This window comes from Carlito syrichta, unplaced genomic scaffold (assembly GCF_000164805.1).
Source record: "Carlito syrichta isolate Samal-C Ts95f unplaced genomic scaffold, Tarsius_syrichta-2.0.1 Scaffold301784, whole genome shotgun sequence".
NCBI lineage: Eukaryota > Metazoa > Chordata > Mammalia > Primates > Tarsiidae > Carlito > Carlito syrichta.
Genome location: NW_007245880.1, coordinates 402,344 through 422,440, shown reverse-complemented (window position 1 = coordinate 422,440; position 20,097 = coordinate 402,344). Strand labels below are relative to the sequence as shown.

The 20,097-nt window shown below is 36.9% G+C and overlaps 1 protein-coding gene across 1 annotated transcript in view; it reads right to left on the bottom strand.

Annotated features, from left to right (window-relative positions):
* Positions 1-20,097, bottom strand: part of IFT74 (intraflagellar transport 74) — a 115,954-nt gene that overhangs the window by 47,929 nt on the left and 47,928 nt on the right. The window contains exons 9-11 of the mRNA XM_008055228.1: positions 14,058-14,196; positions 11,798-11,860; positions 335-478 (exon numbers count right to left, since the gene is read on the bottom strand). Of these exons, the coding sequence (XP_008053419.1) occupies positions 335-478; positions 11,798-11,860; positions 14,058-14,196 (346 nt within the window). The remainder of the gene's footprint in view (positions 1-334; positions 479-11,797; positions 11,861-14,057; positions 14,197-20,097) is intronic.

The window sequence follows — 20,097 nt, the reverse complement described above, 5'->3', positions numbered from 1 at the left end:
GGTAGAGGCTGTGGTGAGCCATGATTATGCCACTGTACTCCACTCTGGGTGACAGAGTCAGACCCCAACTAAAAATAAATAAATAAATAAAATTTAACAGCCCATAAAGAAGAGTGACAAGTTTTCCTAATAAGGAAACATTAGCTTCACCCAAATTTATATGAAATAATTGATGAAGAAAATCTACATAAATGTCATTTCCTCAAATAAACTATTTTTAGACAATATACTCATTGACTACTGGTTCAACTCATATACCTTAAAAAAAAAAATCAACACATGTACCAAAACTTGACATATTAAAATAAGAACATAAGTATGTGTGTTTCCCTACCTGCTTAAGTAATTTCTCTCTCTCTTCCATTGGTGATCCCATGCTTTTGTCTTCTGCAATCATTTGATCTCTATGAGATTCCAATTCATAAAGTTTTTCATTCAGCAATACTGCTTCCTGTTTTACCTGGGAGTGTGATATTTCCTGAAAAGTACAAAAAAGGGAAATTTTAAGTTAGTATTTTGTTAAAAAATCATTCTCAAATAGGTTTTAGTTTATAAGAATACATTTAAACTACCAGCATCTTTAAATACAGATATCAAATATCTTTAGTACTCAATAATGCTACAAAACACATTTATAAACTGGAAGAATAGAAATAAATCTCTGACTGGGCACGTGCTGGTTCAAGCCTGTAATCTCAGCACTTTGGAAGGCTGAGGCAAGAAAATTGCCTGAGCCCAAGGGTTCGTGACCAACCTGCACAACTTGGTGAGACCTAGTCTGTATAATATGTCAAAAAATTAGCCAGGTGTGGTAGCATGCTCCTGTAGTTCCAACTACTTGGAAGGCTAAGATGGAAGGATTGCCTGAGCCCAGCAGGTCAATGGTGGGGTGGCCATGAGTGTGCCACTGCACCCCAGCCTGGGTGACAGAGTGAGACTCTGACTCAAAAAAAAAAGGAAGAAATCCCTGTGTGTCTTCATAAGCGATTTTCAGTCTAAGATTCATAAGAAGTTGGTAGACTTAGTTTATTTTATTTTCTAAATCTAAAATTTGAACATATATAGACTGTCTCTACTAATAGGAGGATAAAGAAAAGATCATAATGTGCATATAACTTTAAATAAAAGAAGTGATCTCTGGAGGGAAGATAAGATAATTTCCCTAAATAGGTCATACATATACCTTTCCACAATGTTATGAGTTGAATTATGTCCCCTTCCATCAAAAAAAATATATATATGTTGAGGTCATTAACCTCTTAAATCTGTGAACCTGATCTTTATTTGAAAACAGGTCTTTGCTGATTTAGTCAAAGTTAAGATGAGATTAGGGTTGGGTCCTAATCCAACATGACTGGTGCTCTTATAAGAAGACCAGAACACAACAGGGACACACATGTGATACACAGGCAGAAACTCGAGTGCTTCAGCAACCAGTAAAGCAATGCCAAGAACTGATGGATACCATCAGAAGCTAGGAAGAAGCAAGGCAATATTCTACCCAGAGTCTCAGAGGAAGCACGGTTTTGCTAACACTTTGATTTCAGACTTCTAGCCTTAAGAACTGTGAGAAAATAAATTTTTGTTGTTTTAGCCCACTCAGTTTGTGATGCTTTGTTACAATACCACTAGGAAACTAACATAGGCAAAAATAGTTATATTGTGTATACTCCACCATTCTACTGTTCAAAAAGAGAAAATAAGGATAAAATTAAAATGTCATTAGATAACCAAACAAGCTAGGAATGGTGGTGGTTATGATTAAAATAATATTCGATGGTTTTGTAGTTAAGGACTACAGTGGAGTTCCAACTGGCCCTTAGTGGAGTCTGCAGCATCAACTGTAGCCACATCATCATGGAGGATACCAGATCATGGCCAGGCAAAAACAGAATAGACCATGAGTTCCATCAGCTGCAAACTTCAGCACTCTGTTAACAGAAGACTCAGGAGGCCATGCAGGGGTGAAATGCCTCACTTCCATGGGAGCCTTTAAAGCCAGTTGGTACTCGACTACTCTCTGCAGTGCTGCAACTGGGGCTGCACCTAATAGTGACCCATCTAATGCCTGGATCCTGGGAGAAGTTCAGGGATAAGGTGAGCGAGAACATCCTAGCTGACTCCTGTCAGACATGGGGAGCGAACGAGAAATGAACTGTTTTTCCTTAAAAAAAAAAAAGACATTTGAAGCTATTATTTATTGAGCACTTGTTCTGTGTAAGGCACTGTACTCCACATTCTCTACATGATAGTACAATCATCTCCATCCTACAGATGAGGAAACTGAGGACCTGAGATCTAAGTAACTTTTTCAAATTAATAAAGATATGAGAGTTAATAATGATATTTGAAGCCAGACATACTTCATGAACAAAACCAAATTCTTAAGAGGGAGGACCTCCTCTTTTTTGAAAGCAAAAGGAATAAAGAAGAAGAGAAGAAATCTTTAAAAAAGGAAAAGCTAAACACGGAAAATATTTGAAAGTCTATAAACAACGAGCTATATATACATAGCTCAAGCAGTGGATTCTCTTCAGATAAGATAAAGGCATGATAACAAAATACATGTAGAAGAAGTACAGATATTTTTAGATATCCTTTTTCATATTATCTTTTCCTTTGTGTCTAACACTCCTATAGACTTGTTCCAATTATATCTTTTTTTTCCTTTTTGACCAGGAATCTCACTCTGTTGCTGAGGCTGGAGTGCAGTGTCATGATCACAGCTCACTGCAGCCTTGACCTCCTGGGCTCAGGCGATCCTTCCACCTCAGTCTCCCAAATAGCTGGGACTAAAGGTGCACGCCAACACGCCTAGCTAATTTTCTTATTTTTTTATAAAGATGATGTCTCGCTATGTTTCTTAGGCAGGCCTCAAACTCCTGGTCTCAAGCAATCCTCCTGCCTCGGCCTCCCAAAATGCTGATACTGCAGACGCCAGCCACTGCACCTGGCCTCTAAGTGCATCTTGAAACTTCCTGAAGACTCAAGCTCATGCTGATCCTTCACCTGATCTTTTTACGCTCCTGTGAATTGAATAAGCATGACCTAATAGTCTGCACAGTAATGAATGAAAACAATGTAGATTTCAATAAATGCCAGTTGATTGTCTGCTGTCTGACACAATGTTTTCTTGAAGAACAAGTCCTAAATAAATGTAAATAAAAGAATTCTGACAAACGTTAAATAGAGTTAGTAACTTATGTTTTCTTGATTTGAGAATATTGCAAATTTTTTTAAACCCGTGTCATTTTAGGCACACACATGTTGATGCTAAAGAAGGGTGGCACTGGCCGGGCTCGGTGGTGCAATCTGTAATCCCAGCATTTTGGGAGGTCAAGGCGAGTGGATTGCCTGAGCCCACGGGTCCGAGTTCAGCCTGGGCAACTTGGCAAAACCTAGTTTCTACAATAAATAAAAAATTAGCCGGGCATGGTAGTGTGCTCCTGTAGTTCCAGCTACTTGGAAGGCTAAGGGAGAAAGATCGGCGGAGCCCAGCAGTCGATGCTGGGGTGGCTGTAAGCATGCCACTGCACTCCAGCCTTGGTGACTCAGTGAGACTCCAACTCAAAAATAAATAAATAAATGAAAGGGGGTGGCATTAATACAAAAACTAAATCTAAGGCGATAGCTTACACTTTTTCCTACAGAAATTAAAATTGTGAAGTGAAATAAGACTTAACTCTCCCACAATCACTCCAAAAAGATAGTGAGGAATTCTGCAAGTTGGCTCTATTAATACAAAATATGGTCTTTCTTCCTTGAAGCATATTTCCATCACCAGAAATACAAGGAAATAAAAATTAGGTATACCTATAAATGAACAACCAGACATGAAAACCACCTTCATATTTTTAACTAAGTAATTTTTCAATAGCAAATTCTCAAAAGAATGAATTACAAAATACTTCATTTGTAATTCATGCTTAATTCATGTTGTTTATAAGCTAAACAACAATCTTGTCAATCTACAATGGTTCCTAATCCTATCATATGCTATCTATCTGAATCTAACTATAGGAAATCAAGGAAGGTAGGCAAGGTCTAAGGTATGGACAATATACTGATGTGCCAAGGATATGAAAAAGTAGTTCACAGAAAAATAAATTCGCCAGGCTCGGTGGCTCAGCCTGTAATCCCGTGCCTTTGAGAGGCTGAGGTGAGTGGATTGCCTGAACCCGCGGGTTCGAGACCCGCCTGGGCAGCGAGACCTCATCTCTACAATAAATCAAAAAATCGCGCATGCCTATAATTCCGGCTACTGGGAAGGCTGAGGCGGAAGGATCGCCGGAGCCCAGCAGGTCGAGGCTGCGGCGGCCGGGAGCGGCCACTGCACTCCAGTCTGGGCTACAGAGTGAGACTCCAACTCCAAAAAAAAAAGAAAAGAAAAATAAATTCATCGGCCAACAATGATATAAAGATACACAACTTCATGCATAAATAGATTAAAAAATTAAAACAAGGTAGCAATTTTTGCCTATTAAAATTGCAAAAATTGGATAATATCTGCTGCCAATAAGTACAGGGGAAAATAAGCACTCAAGTACATAATGTTTAGAAGTAGAAATTGAACCATTTTTGGAAGGCAATTAGGCAACCTCATAACATTTTATAGTATATGTTTTTTGACCCATTGTTAGATAATAATCTTATGATATATTAGTACAACTCTGCATAAAATGTGTATTTTTGCTGGAGCACTCCTCCAGAAATCTATAAACAACCTGTTCACCTACAAGACTGTGTTAGGATCCTACAACATAATACAATATAGTAATTTAAAATAAAGAGAGGGATCTCTAAGAACTGATGTGAAGAGACATTCAAGATATGATGTTAGGATGAAAAAAAAGCTGTAGGTAGCATATCAAGGATGAACCCCACTTGAGGTTCTCCACAACTGTGAAACCAAGAGGGATTACAGGATTGTTGTGAACATTAAACACTCATGATGTGAGATGGGTAAAGAACTCAAGAAAGCTCACAGTAAGTATACAGTAACAACACATGCAACAAGTAAGCACTCATAAACATCTTTCTAGTAGTTCTACCTGGAAACAGAACAAACATTTTTATTTTCATCTTATTCAAAATTTTTTAACTATAAATATGTTTTGCTTTGTGAATTAAAAATTGCTTTGAGGCCTGGGCAGGCAGCCATTCCACATCGCACCGCCAGTGCCTGAGGCGAGCCACCGCCACCTCCGCCGCTGCCTCCGAGGTAGCCACGACTTCAGACCTTGAAGCCCCTGCGAGCAAGATCTGCAGAGGTCTACTACCACTGGAGTCCTGCCAGGCCATCGGTCTCCTCCTGTGTGCCTCCAGGCAACATCCCTCCCCTTAGGGGCGGGCAAGCAGCTGTGATAAAGACCATCTGGAGCGAGGGATAACACCACCTGCTGGCGATTCAAGGTAAAAACACCAAAAGGGAAAAATAGAAGCCTGACGTCAACACAGCTCAGATCTGAGTAGTGAACGGGGCAGTGGTGAACTGAGTGATGATCTGAACTGCCCTTCACAGCAGGCCAGAGGCAACTAATCCTAACCTTGAACAAACTTACCAGCTTGAAAAGACAGCTAGAAATCAGAGCTGAAAGGACATTCGACTTAAACGAAAAGTCTGAGAGTGTGCTTGATTGGTTCTGTTAGTCTACTGACTTGATTCTATTCCTTCTGTTTTGTTACCTCCCCCCTTTTTTTCTCCTTCTTTTCCCCTCTTTTATTTTCTTCTCTCTGTAAACCATATCTTTGTATAGAGGAATAGCACACCAATAAGGAGGTTGGTACGCTTGTATGTTAGCAACATTGTATGTTTTAGATTTTTTTGTATGGGAGTTGGTTAGTTTGTAGTCGTGGTCCATTGTTTTTATATATTTCAATTTTTGTCTCTCTTTCCATTTGTTGGTACACTTGTCTGTTTTCACCCTTACTCCTCTCTCTCTCCACCCCGCTCTTCTCCCCCACTGCCTGCTCCATTCTCTTCCCTCTGTTAACTGCATTTTATTTCAGGGGGTAAACCTACAACCCTACTACATGGACAGATTCCAAGGCAGTGGGAAGTGGGTTTCAGATTACTCATACACCTGTTGGTGGATACCAGGACCTGCAGATAGATTCTTAATCACAGCTTCCCCCTTAAGTAAATCTCAAAACTGCAAAAAGGACCACCCACAACCTACAGTGCAACTCCAGAATTGAACAACGTAAGAGGACATACATAAAGAAGAATAGGAGATTGAACAAACAGAAGTAAAAATAACCCCTCCACACCTGAATAACAGAATTAAAGAAGACGGTGACGTGGAGGGAGGGAAAAAGTAGGGAGGGGGAAAAATTGCACAAATGAAGAAAAACCAAAAGAAGAATATAGGTCTCACACAGACCCCTGGGAGATCGGACACTGGGAAAACAGATTCCAGAACACAAACAATGAAGAGTCCCCAGAATGACTGGTCACATGCAACAAACCCAGATATCAAGACATTAATAGAGAGAGTTAAAAAAAATTGAGGAGAGACAAGAGGAAAATAGGAAGGAGCCGATGCCAGAAATAACAGCAGTAAAGAATACTGTGATAAAAATAAACAACACACTAATAAGCATGGAAAGCAGAATTAGCCGAGCAGAAGAAAGAATCTCAGAGCTCGAAGACCAAAACACAGAACTAACCCAAACTGTCAAAACCATAGAAAAGAAGCTCAAAAAGACAGAACAAAACTTTCAAGAGATGAATGACCACTTCAAGAGACCAAACCTAAGAGCAATTGGCCTTCCTGAGGCAGAGAGAGAAACAGAGGTCACACTGGAACAAATATTTCATGAAATCATTCAAGAAAACTTCCCTCATCTCATCAAGGATGAAAAAATTCAAACAAAAGAGATTCAGAGAACCCCTGCAAGACAACAAATGAGAAGACCAACTCCCAGGCATATAATAATTCGCCTAAACAAAGTAGGTATAAAAGAAAAAATCCTAAAGGCTGCAAGAGGAAAAGGTCAGACTACCTACTAGGGAAGACCAATTAGAATAGCAGCAGATTTATCTACAGAAACCCTCCAGGGTAAGAGAGTTTGGAGCCCTATCCTCAAAGTTCTAAAAGATAAACAATTTCAGCCGAGAATAACCTACCCAGCCAGCTAAGCTTCATCAGTGAGGGGGAACTGAAATCTTTCCCAGATATCCAATCCCGAAGAACCTACGCTGCCACCAGACCACCAGACAAGAAACACTTAAGAAAGTATTGAACACAGAAAAAAAGGAAAAAAGAACAACAACATTCTTCACAAGAGTACAGGCAAAAGATTAAAAACACACATGATCCAACTCTAAAACCAAAAGAAAGACAACACACAAATAGGAAGAACAACAACTCTGTAAGAACATTATGATAGGGATCAACTCTCACATCTCAATAATTAGTTTGAATGTGAACGGACCAAATGCACCACTGAAAAGACATAGAATGACAAAATGGATAAAACATCACCAGGCAACAATCTATTGCCTTCAAGAGACTCACCTCACTAGAAAGGACACTCACAGGAAGGACTCAAAGGAAGAGGATGGGAAACAAATTTTCAGGCGAATGAAACACAAAAGAAAGGAGGTGTCATGATCTTAATCTCAGACAAAATACCCTTTAAGCTATCAAAAATTAAAAAAGATACAGAAGGCCACTACATAATGATAAAAGGTTCAATCCATCAACAAGAAATATTCGTCCTAAACATATATGCACCGAACATAGGAGCAGCAACTTTCATAAGGCAGCTCCTAGGTAAACTAAAAAAAGATATCGACTCCAATACCATCATAGCTGGGGACTTTATACCCCACTCACAACCCTAGACAGATCATCAGGACAAAAAATCAGCAACAAGATCTGGAACCTCACTGTGACTCTTGATCAAATGGACTTAATTGATACCTACAGAACCCTCCGTCCAAAGACCACAGAACACACATTCTACTCATCACCACATGGAATGTACTCTAAGATCGACCACATACTTGGCCATAAGTCAAGCAAGAGCAAATTTAAAAGGACTGAAATTTTACCATGCACCTTCTCAGACCACAGTGGAATAAAAAAAACATTAACACCAACAAGGTCCCCCCAAAACCCACAAAAACACGGACACTAAACAGCATGATGCTAAACAACTCCTGGGTCAATGATGAAATCAAAACAGAGATTAAAAGATACCTGGAAACAAACGAAAATGAAGAAACATCTTACCAAAATCTCTGGGACACCATGAAAGCTGTAGAAAGAGGGGAATTTATATCCCTACAAATGCACATGAAGAAAATGGAAGGATCACAAATTAACAGTCTAAGAAGCCACCTAAGGAAGCTGGAAAAGCAAGATCACAAAAACCCTAATTTCAGCAGAAGAATCCAGGTCACCAAAATAAAAGCCCAAATCCAGACATAGAAGACAAAAAGATAATACAAAAAAAATCAATGAAGCAAAAAGTTGGTTCTTCAAAAGGATAAACAAGATCGATGGTCCCCTAGCTAGACTGACCAAGAAAAAGAGAGAAAAAGCCCAAATAAACACAATCAGAAACACAAAAGATGAAGTCACATCTGATTCTGAAGAAATACAAAAGATCATTAGAGACTACTATGTACACTTGTATGGAAACAAACTTGAAAACCTTTATGAAATGGAGGATTTTCTGTCATCACACAACCTGCCTAGGTTGAAACAAGAAGAAATTGAGGCCCTAATAGACCAATAACAATCAAGGAAATTGACCACATAATAAGAAAACTACCTACAAAAAAAAGCCCTGGACCAGATGGCTTTCCAGCAGAATTCTACAAGACATTTAAGGAGGAGCTGATACCAATCCTACTGAGGTATTCCAGGTGATTGAGAAAGATAGAACTCTCCCCAAATCATTTTACGATGCCAACATCACATTGATACCCAAGCCAGGTAAAGACCCAACAAAGAAAGAGAACTACAGGCCAATATCTTTGATGAACATAGATGCTAAAATTCTCAACAAGATCCTAGCGAACCAGATTCAACAACACATCTCAAAAATCATTCATCATGACCAAGTAGGCTTCATTCCTGGGATGCAAGGCTGGTTCAACATTCGTAAAACCATAAATGTAATTAAATACATCAACAGACGTCAAAACAAAAACCACATGATTATATCATTAGATGCAGAAAAAGCTTTTGATAAAATACAGCATCCCTTCTTGATAAAAACCCTCAAACACCTAGGCATACGGGAAACATACCTCAAAATACTAAAAGCCATCTACAAGAAACCCACAGCCAGCATACTCCTAAATGGACAAAAACTGGAACCATTTCCCCTGAAAACAGGAACAAGACAAGGATGCCCACTCTCACCCCTCCTGTTCAATATAGTATTGGAAGTCCTGGCTAGAGCAATCAGAGAAGAGAAGGCAATCAGGGGTATTCAAATAGGAAAAGAGGAAGTCAAGCTATCTCTCTTTGCAGATGACATGATTGTGTACCTTGAAAACCCAAGAGAATCTGTCAAAAACCTCCTTACACTGATAAAGGACTTTGGCAGAGTCTCAGGATATAAAATAAATGTGCAAAAGACAATCGCATTTCTTTACACCAATAATAAACAAACAGAAACTCAAATAAAAACCACAATCCCATTCACAATAGCCACAAAAAAAATGAAATACCTTGGCATCTTCCTAACCAGAAACATGAAAGACCTTTAAAATGAAAACTACAAAACACTGCTCAATGAAATCAAAGATGACACAAACAAGTGGAAAAATATCCCATGCTCATGGATTGGAAGAATTAACATTGTGAAGATGTCCATCTTACCTAAGGCAATCTACAGATTTAATGCAATACCCATCAAATTACCAGCAACATTTTTCTCAGACCTAGAAAAAACAACACAGGAATTCATATGGAAACACAAATGACCAAGAATAGCCAGAACAATCCTCAGCAAAAAAAAACAAAGCAGGTGGTATCACATTACCAGACTTCAAACTTTACTATAAAGCTATAATCATCAAAACAGCTTGGTATTGGTACAGGAACAGGCATATAGACCAATGGAATAGAATTGAGATTCTAGAAGCAAAACCTCAATTTTTCAACCAACTCATCTTCGACTAAGCCTCCACCACCTACCACTGGGAAGAGGAGAACCTATTCAGTAAATGGTGCTGGGAAAACTGGCTGACCACATGCAGAAGATTGAAACAGGACCCCTATCTATCCCCATGCACAAAGGTTAACTCTAAATGGATCAGAGACCTAAATGTAAAACCTCAAACCATAAGAACCTTAGAAAATGAAGGACATACCCTCATGGAAATTGGAACTGGCATCCAATTCCTGAACAAAACCTGAAACCCACAGGCCATAACAGAGAAGATAGACAAGTGGGACCTTATTAAACTGACAAGCTTCTGCAAAGCCAAAGAAACCATCAAGAGAGTAGGGAGACAGCCTACAGACTGGGGAAAAGGATTTGCCAACTCCAGGTCTGACAAAGGCTTAACATCTTGGATCTACAAGGAACTCAAATGTGCTGAAAAGAAAAAAACAAACAACCCCATTATAAAATGGGCAAAAGATATGAACAGATACTTCTCAAAGAAAGACATCCGAGCAGCCAACAGACACATGAAAAAATGTTCAACCTCACTAATCAGCAGGGAGATGCAAACCAAAACCACACTGAGATACCACCTAACTCCAGTCAGAATGGCAATTATCAATAACTCAAAAAATAACAGTTGCTGGAGAGGCTGTGGCAAAAAGGGAACACTTCTACACTGTTGGTGGGAGTGCAAACTAGTGCAACCTCTGTGGAAAACAGTATGGCGATTCCTAAAAGCTCTAAATATTGACCTCCCATATGATCCCACAATCCCCCTACTGGGAATATACCCTGAAGAACTCAAATCACTCTATAAAAAAGATACCTGCACATGTATGTTTATCGCAGCACTGTTCACAATAGCAAGGACCTGGAAGCAACCATGCTGTCCATCAAAAGAGGACTGGATTTAAAAAATGTGGTACATATACACGATGGAATACTACGCAGCCATAAAAAAGAACAAAATCATGAATTTTGCAGCAACCTGGATGGAACTAGAGTCTATAATACTGACTGATCTCTCACAGAAACAAAGATCTGAGTATCACATGTTCTTACTCATATAGTGGACCTTGAACATCCAACGAAATACTATAAGAAAATGACTGACTGTGGTGGGAAACTATGGGGGTGGGAGGGGAAGGGAGATGGGATTAATGGTAGTAAATGTCTGGGGATGGGGAGACACCTCTTATAAACAAGGGTGCCTGAAGGGAGCATATTTGTATACCTAACCCTTAACTGTACCCCACAATATCATTTTTAAAAATTGATTAAAATTTTTTAAAAATGAAAATAAATAAATAAATAAATAATTGCTTTAAAAAACTAACAAGAAAACAAATGAAAGCTTTTACATCCTTAAAGTGATGAAGTCCTCTCCCTTCCTCTTCATTTGTTTTTAGTCTCTTGTGTATGTGTTTATATTGCATGCCCCAGTAGGGGAGAATGATTTGTTTTATACACAATAGGTACTCAATAATTGAATCTAATTTCTTATTAGACTGGGATCTTTGTGATCCAGAATGGGAAAAGTATTAAACTCCTGCTAGTAAACTGCCAAATAACTATGTACTTACATAAGTTTCATTAATATATTTGGCTGAATTATCTTTTGTAGCTGAGTAGTATGAGAACCCTTAGTCGATTTTATACTTACAGTTTCCAGGTTCTCTTTTTTCATGTTCAGAGAATCCAGTTGTTGCTGAAGTGCATCTAATTCCTAAGGGTTTCCCCCCAAAAAAACAAATATAAACACAAATTACATTAAACATAATTTGCTTCTCCATTTCTCAACATTTCAAATATGGAAGTGACAAAATAAATTTTGTATACATCTTCAACTGGTATCTTGCATTCTGACTAGAATTTGTTAACATTTCATTACTTATATTTTTGCAAACTTCTTTCATTACTCCAAAAAACCTTGCCATGTACCTTCAAAAATACATCACGAGGTTCTCAAAGGTAGATAGACCTTTTCACAGCGAATCATTGCTGTGTTCTGAGAATATCAAATATCGGAAGCTTTCAAGTCAATTATGTCATTGTTTAGAGTTATGATTTTTAATTTTGATTTTTAACCCTGTTTTCATATAGCTTGTTTAATTTCTCTTATGGCCCAAACCTCTACTATACATGCATAAACACACACACACACACACACACACACACACACACAAACATGGTTCATTCCTAGGAGAAGACTCTTAAACTGATTACTCATTCATAATCTCTATACAAGATTAACTATTTTGGGGGCAGCATTTTGGCATTTCTATAATGCTTTCTTCAATGCCTCATTAAATCTTATAAATCTTGTCTAAAATAAAAAGTTATACTGAATTATCAGTAAAGGAATGTCTGAGAAACTAAATCTGTAATCATTATTGGCATTTAGGGGGTCTAACTCTGCTTACTCTTTAGTTAAGGGCCATCTAGGCATGAAAGAACACCATTATGACTGAACATTGGTAGGAATCTCAGTAACTTCTCTTCAGTCACCAAAATTGCTTATTTAATATCACATGTTCTCATTCATATGTGGGAGCTAGAAAAGTTAATTTCATGGAGGTAGAAAGTAGAATGATGGTTACCAGAGGCTGAGAAGGGGGTTGGGAGGAGATGAAGAGAGATTGGTTAATGGGTTCAAACATACAACTAGGTAGAAGGAATAAATTCTAGTGTTTGGCAATACAGCAGGGTGACTATAGTTAATACTGATTTATTGCATATTTCAAAATAGCTTGATCCAAAATGTTCCTAGCACAATGATAAATATTTGAAGTGATGGATAGCAATTATTCTGATTTGATCATTATACATTGTATGCATGTATCCAAATACCACATGTACTTCATAATTATTTAAATTATTATATATCAATAAAAACAATTTAATTTTTAAAAATGGATATTTAAGCAATAAGACTAGAGGACAATAATCATTCAAATCAGAGAACAAGCAGATAAAAGTTTGGCTGCTTATTAAGTGGAAAGGAAAAGAAAAGAAAGTATCAGGCCAAGTGCAGTGGCTCATGTTTGTAATCCCAAAGCTTTGAGAGGCTGAAGCAAGGGGATTGCTTGAGACTAGGAGTTTGAGACCAGTACCAAAAAAATAAAATAAAATAAGAAAAACTATCCAGGCATGGTAGTGCACATCTGCAGTCCCAACTATGCAGCAGGCTGAAGAAGGATTCCTTGAGTCCAGGATGTTGAGGCTGCAGTGAATCATGATCATGTCACTGCACTCCAGCCTGGACAACACTCCAGCCTGGAGTGAGATCCTGACTCAAAAAAAAGTAAGTAAATATCCATATGATTCTGGATTATGAGGCCTTTTAATGTTTCCATTATAAGTTCATAAAAATGCAAGTGTTTTCATGTTTCTTTATGACATGCACAAATAAAGAATAAAAAATTGAGCAAAAAATAATTATAGTAAAAGCTAGGTCATCAAGCAGCTTAAGAAAATCAAGTTTTCTAGATAAGCACTTCTCAAATTTGAATGTCCCATGAATCCACTGGGGGCCTTAATAAAATGAAAGCTCTGATCAGGAGGTGTAGTCAAGCTCTCAGGCAAGCTGATGCTGCCAATCTTTAAACTATATTTTTAGTAGCAAGACTGCTATATGGTATAGTAGTTAATATTATCTGCAACAAAGAACTAAATACCACATGTTCTCACTTATAAGTGGGTCCTGAACATTTATTACAACACTATGAGAGAGGGATCAGCCATAGTGGGATACTGCCAGGGGGAGAAGGGGGGCACTTAAAATCACTAAGGGTACCTGACCCTACACCAGGGGAAGTGAGAACCAGTTGGGGGCCCAAATTTCACCTGCACATAAACTATATATGTACCTAATCCTGACTTGTACCCCACATCTTTATAATAAAAAAAATTAAAAATATTACCTGCAATAATTTCTCATTTGTGGTTTTCATCTCTATGTACTTCTTTTGTTTTTCAGGAGACATATTTTTGATAATGCCATCTGCTGCTTGTTTTTCCTGTTCAATTTCTTCTTCTACACTTCTAATCTCTTTTTCTTTCCTGAAATCAAAAGCATGTAATATTCCTGACTACTGTCCTCCATTTTACTTTACAAAGAATTAACAAAGATGATCATAAAAAATCCTTAACTCCTTGTACATATGAAGATGTATTTATACTTTGTGTTATCTTACTCTCAAAAGGCAAATAAGACAGTTGGGTTTCAGAACTGTGGTTTTCAAACATCTTTGGCCAAAGAAATCTTTGACCAAATAAAATACTGTATTGACATTTGCCATGTGAATCATACAACACAACTCTGAACTGGGGAACAGAGAGACCTATAGTGCAATCTAGCTTTTAAAAAATTATAGCTTTGGTTGACACTGGGGTGGCCGTGAGTGTGCCACTGCACTTCAACCTGGGTGACAGAGTAAGACTCCAATTAAAAAAAAAAAAGTATAGTTTTATTTTTTATTTTTTTTTTTGAGTTGGAGTCTCACTCTGTCGCCCAGACTGGAGTGCAGTGGCCACTCCCGGCCACTGCAGCCTCGACCTGCTGGACTCTGGCGATCCTTCCGCCTCAGCCTTTCAAAGTAGCTGGAATTACAGGCGCGCACTACCACACCCGGCTAATTTTTTGATTTTTATTGTAGAGATGAGGTCTCACCAAATTGCCCAGACAGGTCTCGAACCCACAGTCTCAGGCAATCCACTCACCTCAGCCTCCCAAGGCACAGGATTACAGGCTGAACCACTGAGCCCAGCTAAAAAAGTATAGTTTTTAAAAGGATTGGAAGTAGTGGAAAACTGCCAGGGGAGGGTGGGAGCGGGATTGGCAGTAGTGGGAAACTGCCAGGTGAGAGGGAGGCACACCTCATTAGCAAGGGTACCTGCATAATGAATATTTGTATACCTAACCTTGAATTATACCCTACATATTAAAAAAATCATAGCTTTAGATTAATATGTTTGCTTAAAGTCCTTTTTACCTACTGCTTTAGCTAAAATTGCTATTTCACAAATTATTGCTATCTTAGCACTGTAAAATAAGCTAATTTCCCTGAAAACATAACTGAAACATTACAAATGTAATCATATTGAAGCAGTAATAGTAAGTTAGAAGAAATCATATTAATCATACAAGCACAAGAAATATCAGCAATGTGCCACTTATTTCCTAGGCAAGGTCAATTACTGATAGGGTAAAGACAAATTCTGGAAAAAAAAATAGATGAGATGTCAACTTTTCAAGATTTAGTTATAAAAAGCTTGACTGAACATACATTTCCAGTCCCAAGATCATAAATTTCTATTTTGGGTCTCAAAATCTGACTAATTCATCACTATTTACTCTCTTTCAAGTGTAGATATCAGCTTCTACAGTTTTCACAATTACCAGCTAAGCCCTATAGATCCACATATTGCCCCCACACACCCATACCATCATATTCTATTATAGAACAAATCATCTAAACTCAGAAATTTCCCTACAAACAACATCTCATAATACCAAATAAAAGATGAACATAATAAAATAGACAACGTGGAATCCTTTTATTTTAATCTCACTCTTGGGCAGGGGGTGACAGCTTCACTCTGAACCTCAATTACTACAGTAGAACACATGTGCTTGCTTCTGCTAAGACTTGTATGGGTAGAGAAGCTCGTGGAATTTTCAAGCAGCAAGTGCCATTTATTTCCATCTCTTTATTTCATAGATTCAGGATACTAAGGCTCAAAAGAGTTAATCTTTTGGAACTAACCCAGTCTAAACTTGATCATTCTCTACCAACATTTCTTCCTACTATGTCTACTATAGTTAGATAAGAACGAGTGTGTACAGTATTCCATCTCAGAGGAGAAATTACAGCATAAGGAAGGTATCTAATTTTCTAAAGGGCATATGATGTTTAAGTGTCAGGTCTTTATGCTTTGAGAACTTTGCTCCTATTATAACTTGGCAGTAAAACCATGAATGATGGTGTCATAAAAATAATAACAAAGTTGAAGCCCAATGTAATACAAAACTTGGAGGTATCTTTTCAATTTGAATCTCTCTAAGCACAAATACCTTCAGGACCCACACAAATTACTTTAGCAACAATAGATCTTTCAAAACTATGCATTCTCAGGGTGCCAGAATGAAACGCAATTGTATACCTAACCCTTAACTGTACCCCACAACTTCATAATAAAAAAAAAAAGAAATTCAAACTGAACATAGAACCTGAAAAAAAAAAAAACACAACTATGCATTCTCAATATTATAAACTTTAAATCAGTAGGAAAATTGTTAATATTTGAATACATTTTTTAAGAGTAATTAAGAAACGCAAAGGTAATAGAAACGGCCTCATTTGTCATGCCAAAAAAGTCAAAGATGACTTTAAGAAATTATTCTTCTAGTCAATCTTTTGCTAAGGAAGTCTAACTTTTTTTTTAAATCACCATTCATTGGGTACAAAGGTTAAAACAAAGTGAAATGCAATCATATGACACTTTTTTTTAATGGTGTAGAAGAAACGGAATAAATTTCTTTAGCACACCAGACTCAAACAAAAGACGACAGCAGAGGTAAGTTGCTATATATTTATAGATTTGGTTGGTGTTACATTATCCTTAAAATTATATTTAAGTTTGTTAAGTCCATGAAACAATCTTTGCCTTTAATAAGTGATAAAAGAACAAAAAGTATGATTATACTTTCACATGGTCAATCTCAGAAATAATATATCTTGGGATATGGTCAAAGAATCTTTCCTAAATGAAGTTATTATGTAATACAAAGTAACTTTTTCCTTTTGAGAAAAAAGGTTCCATCTAGTCAATCAAATTTATAAAATCTTTTTTAGTGTGAAATGTTAGAGCATTTGGAAGTGATATTAACCTAAAAATAAATTTGTAAGATTAAAAAAAGACTGGTCACTAGTTGATAATTGTTGAAGCTGAGCAATTACAATTCTCCTTACTTAGTTTTTTTCCTTGAAATTTTCTATTGTAAAAGGTTTTTACATTTGCAAAAAACAATCTATAAAATGGTTAAGCAAGGAGGCAAAGTAAACTGTAAATCCCTAATATCTAACTTAAATACATTGAATTCTGGCATAACAATCTAAAATACTTGATGGTAAAACTAGACTTATGTTTTATTTAACAAAATCAAAATAATTACAGCATAGTTTTATTTCATAGCATATAATAATAATACCCCAAAATTCCTAAGAAACTTGTATTTGAAACAGCATTATGAAAACACTACATCTTTTTCAATATCTATTCTCTCTTTTGAGGTAAAGCTCTTTATTTTTTCTGTAATGTAGGTTGCAGGCTAGGTAAAAGGGAACTTGATTTTGTGAAATAACTAAAAGAAACTTATATTCCATGTATTTCCTTTTTTTTATTAGTTCCTAAGTAATCACCAAATTGAAATTCAACCATCATTTTGAAATAAATTTCAAATTGAAAAAAAAAACAAACTCCAACAGGAGAAAATGGCAATAACTTCTTTATAAATCAACTTTTTGAATAGGGTAAATTGACTAATGGATAAATTCTACTGGCTAGCTATTCTGTCAATCTGACTTTTTAAAGACAACCAATAATGCTACCTAATGCTTCTGTTTGGGGATTTATTCAGTGTAATGATGGCCATCATTTACCCGCTCTCTCAATCTTTCCCTGCTCAAAACACACACAAATACAAGAAAACTCACACAGATGGTATGGGCCAATGAGTGAATCTCACAACTTTAGACCTAACAATACTTTCAATTTCATTAATCCTCTCTTGTACAGACTCTTCCTTGAGCTGAGCATATATTGCTTCTAACTCTAAGATTTATCAAGTGGAAAGAAAAAAAATCATTTTCTAACACTTAAAATTTTTTCCTTTAGAACACTGGAGAAAATAATTATTAGTATTAAAGAGATGATAAAGACAGTAAATATAAGACCATCCTCTACCTCTATTCTACACAAGCTCACAGTCCTGCCTCATCTTCGTTGCATTCCTTACTTGCTTCTACTTCACATAAACTTTTAGCTCAAATCCAGTGAATTTTCTTTGTAGCCCATCGGCTTCCTTTAACCACCTCCATCCTATTTATTTCTGAAAAAATAGCACTCATGCCTTACTCATCTCTCCTCCCTCACTTCTGCATTCTACCAGAGACACCAGTAAGAATCACTGATAAATACTAAAACAAGCCACCAAAGAGGCTGAACATCTATTTCTTCAGATTATTAAACATAGGTAAATGACCTTTTGTAAATGATTTAGGCGTCCCTCTCCCGAGGGCAACATTTTGGAATAAGTGATAGCTTAACTCACTTCTGGCTCTAAAAGGGATTCTTTATTATTATTGTTATTATTATTATTATTATTAGACTTCTGGCTCTAAAAGGGACTTTATTATTGTTATTATTATTATTTTTTTTAGAAAGCAGGATTTGTTGAGAGAACAGAAAAGCTCCCACAGTGGGAGGGGACTAGAAGGGGTTGCCCTAAAAGGAATTCTTATATGATCTACAGTCAAGGTGCATAAAATCTATGAGGCAGAGTAGCTTTTTCTAACAAATGTGACTTAACTATGGAAAGAGAGAAAGTGGAAGGGGGAGCAAGCACAAAAAGATCAACAAATTGAGGGTAATGAGGAAGTTGACTAGAATAGACCAGCAATGAAATAGCAATAAATTTCTCATTGCTTACCTAGGCCAATGTCCAGAAAAGTTTTTCCTAGGTTTTCTTGTAGGAATTTTATGGTTTCGGGTCTGGTATTTAGGTCTTTAATTCATCTTGAGTTACATTTTCTATATGGTGAGAGATAGGGATATAGTTTCATTTTCTGCACATGGCTATCCAATTTTCCCAGTATCCTTTACTCAACAGGGTGTCCTTTCCCCAGTGTATGTTTTTGTCTGCTTTGTTGAAGATTAGTTGGTTGTAGGTATTGGGGTTTATTTGTGGATCTCTATTCTGTTTCATTGATCCATTTGTCTGCCCTTGTACCAGTACCATGCTGGTTTAGAACACTACAGCCTTATAGTATAGTTTGAAGTCAAATAAAATGATGCTTTTGTTTCTTTTTGTTTAGGATTGTTTTCGCTATTCTGTTTTGTGGTTCCATATGAATTTTAGGATTTTTTTTTCTAATTCTGTGGAAAATAGCATCGGTAGTTTGATGGGGATTACACTGAATCTATAGATTACTTTGGGTAATATGGTCATATTAATAATGTTGAGTCTTCCAATCCATGAACCTGGGATGCTTCTCCATTTGTTTGTGTCCTCTGCAATTTCTTTCATCAGTGTTTTGTAATTCTCCTTGTAGAGATCTTTTACCTCCTTGGTTAAATAAATTACTAGGCATTTTATATTTTTTGGCAGCTATTGCAAATGGTATTGAGTTCTTGATTTGATTCTCAGCTTGATCGCTATAGGTGTATAGTCATGCTACTGATATATGTGTGTTGACTTTGTATCCTGAGACTTTACTGAATTCATTTATTAAGGCAAGAGCCTTTTGGAAGAGTTTTTAGGATCTTCTAGTTTATAGGATCACATCACCGGCAAACAGACACAGCTTGATTTCTTTTCCAATTTGGATACCCTTTATTTCTTTTCCTTGCCTGACTGTTCTGGCTAGAACTCCTAGTATTATGCTGAATAGAAGTGGTAATAGTGGGCATAAGACCCAAAAGCAAAAGAAATAAAAGCAAAAATAAGTGGGACATAAACAAAAAAGCTTCTGTAAAGCAAAAGAAATAATCAACAGAGTAAACAGGCAACCCACAGAATGAGAGAAATATTCGCAAACTATACATCTGAGAGAAGAAAAAAAGTGGGCAAACAACCTGAACAAACATCTTTTAAAAAAGATATACAACTGGCAAACAAACAAGAAAAAATGCTCAACATCAGCAGTTCTCAGGGAAATGCAAATTAAAACCATGAGATAC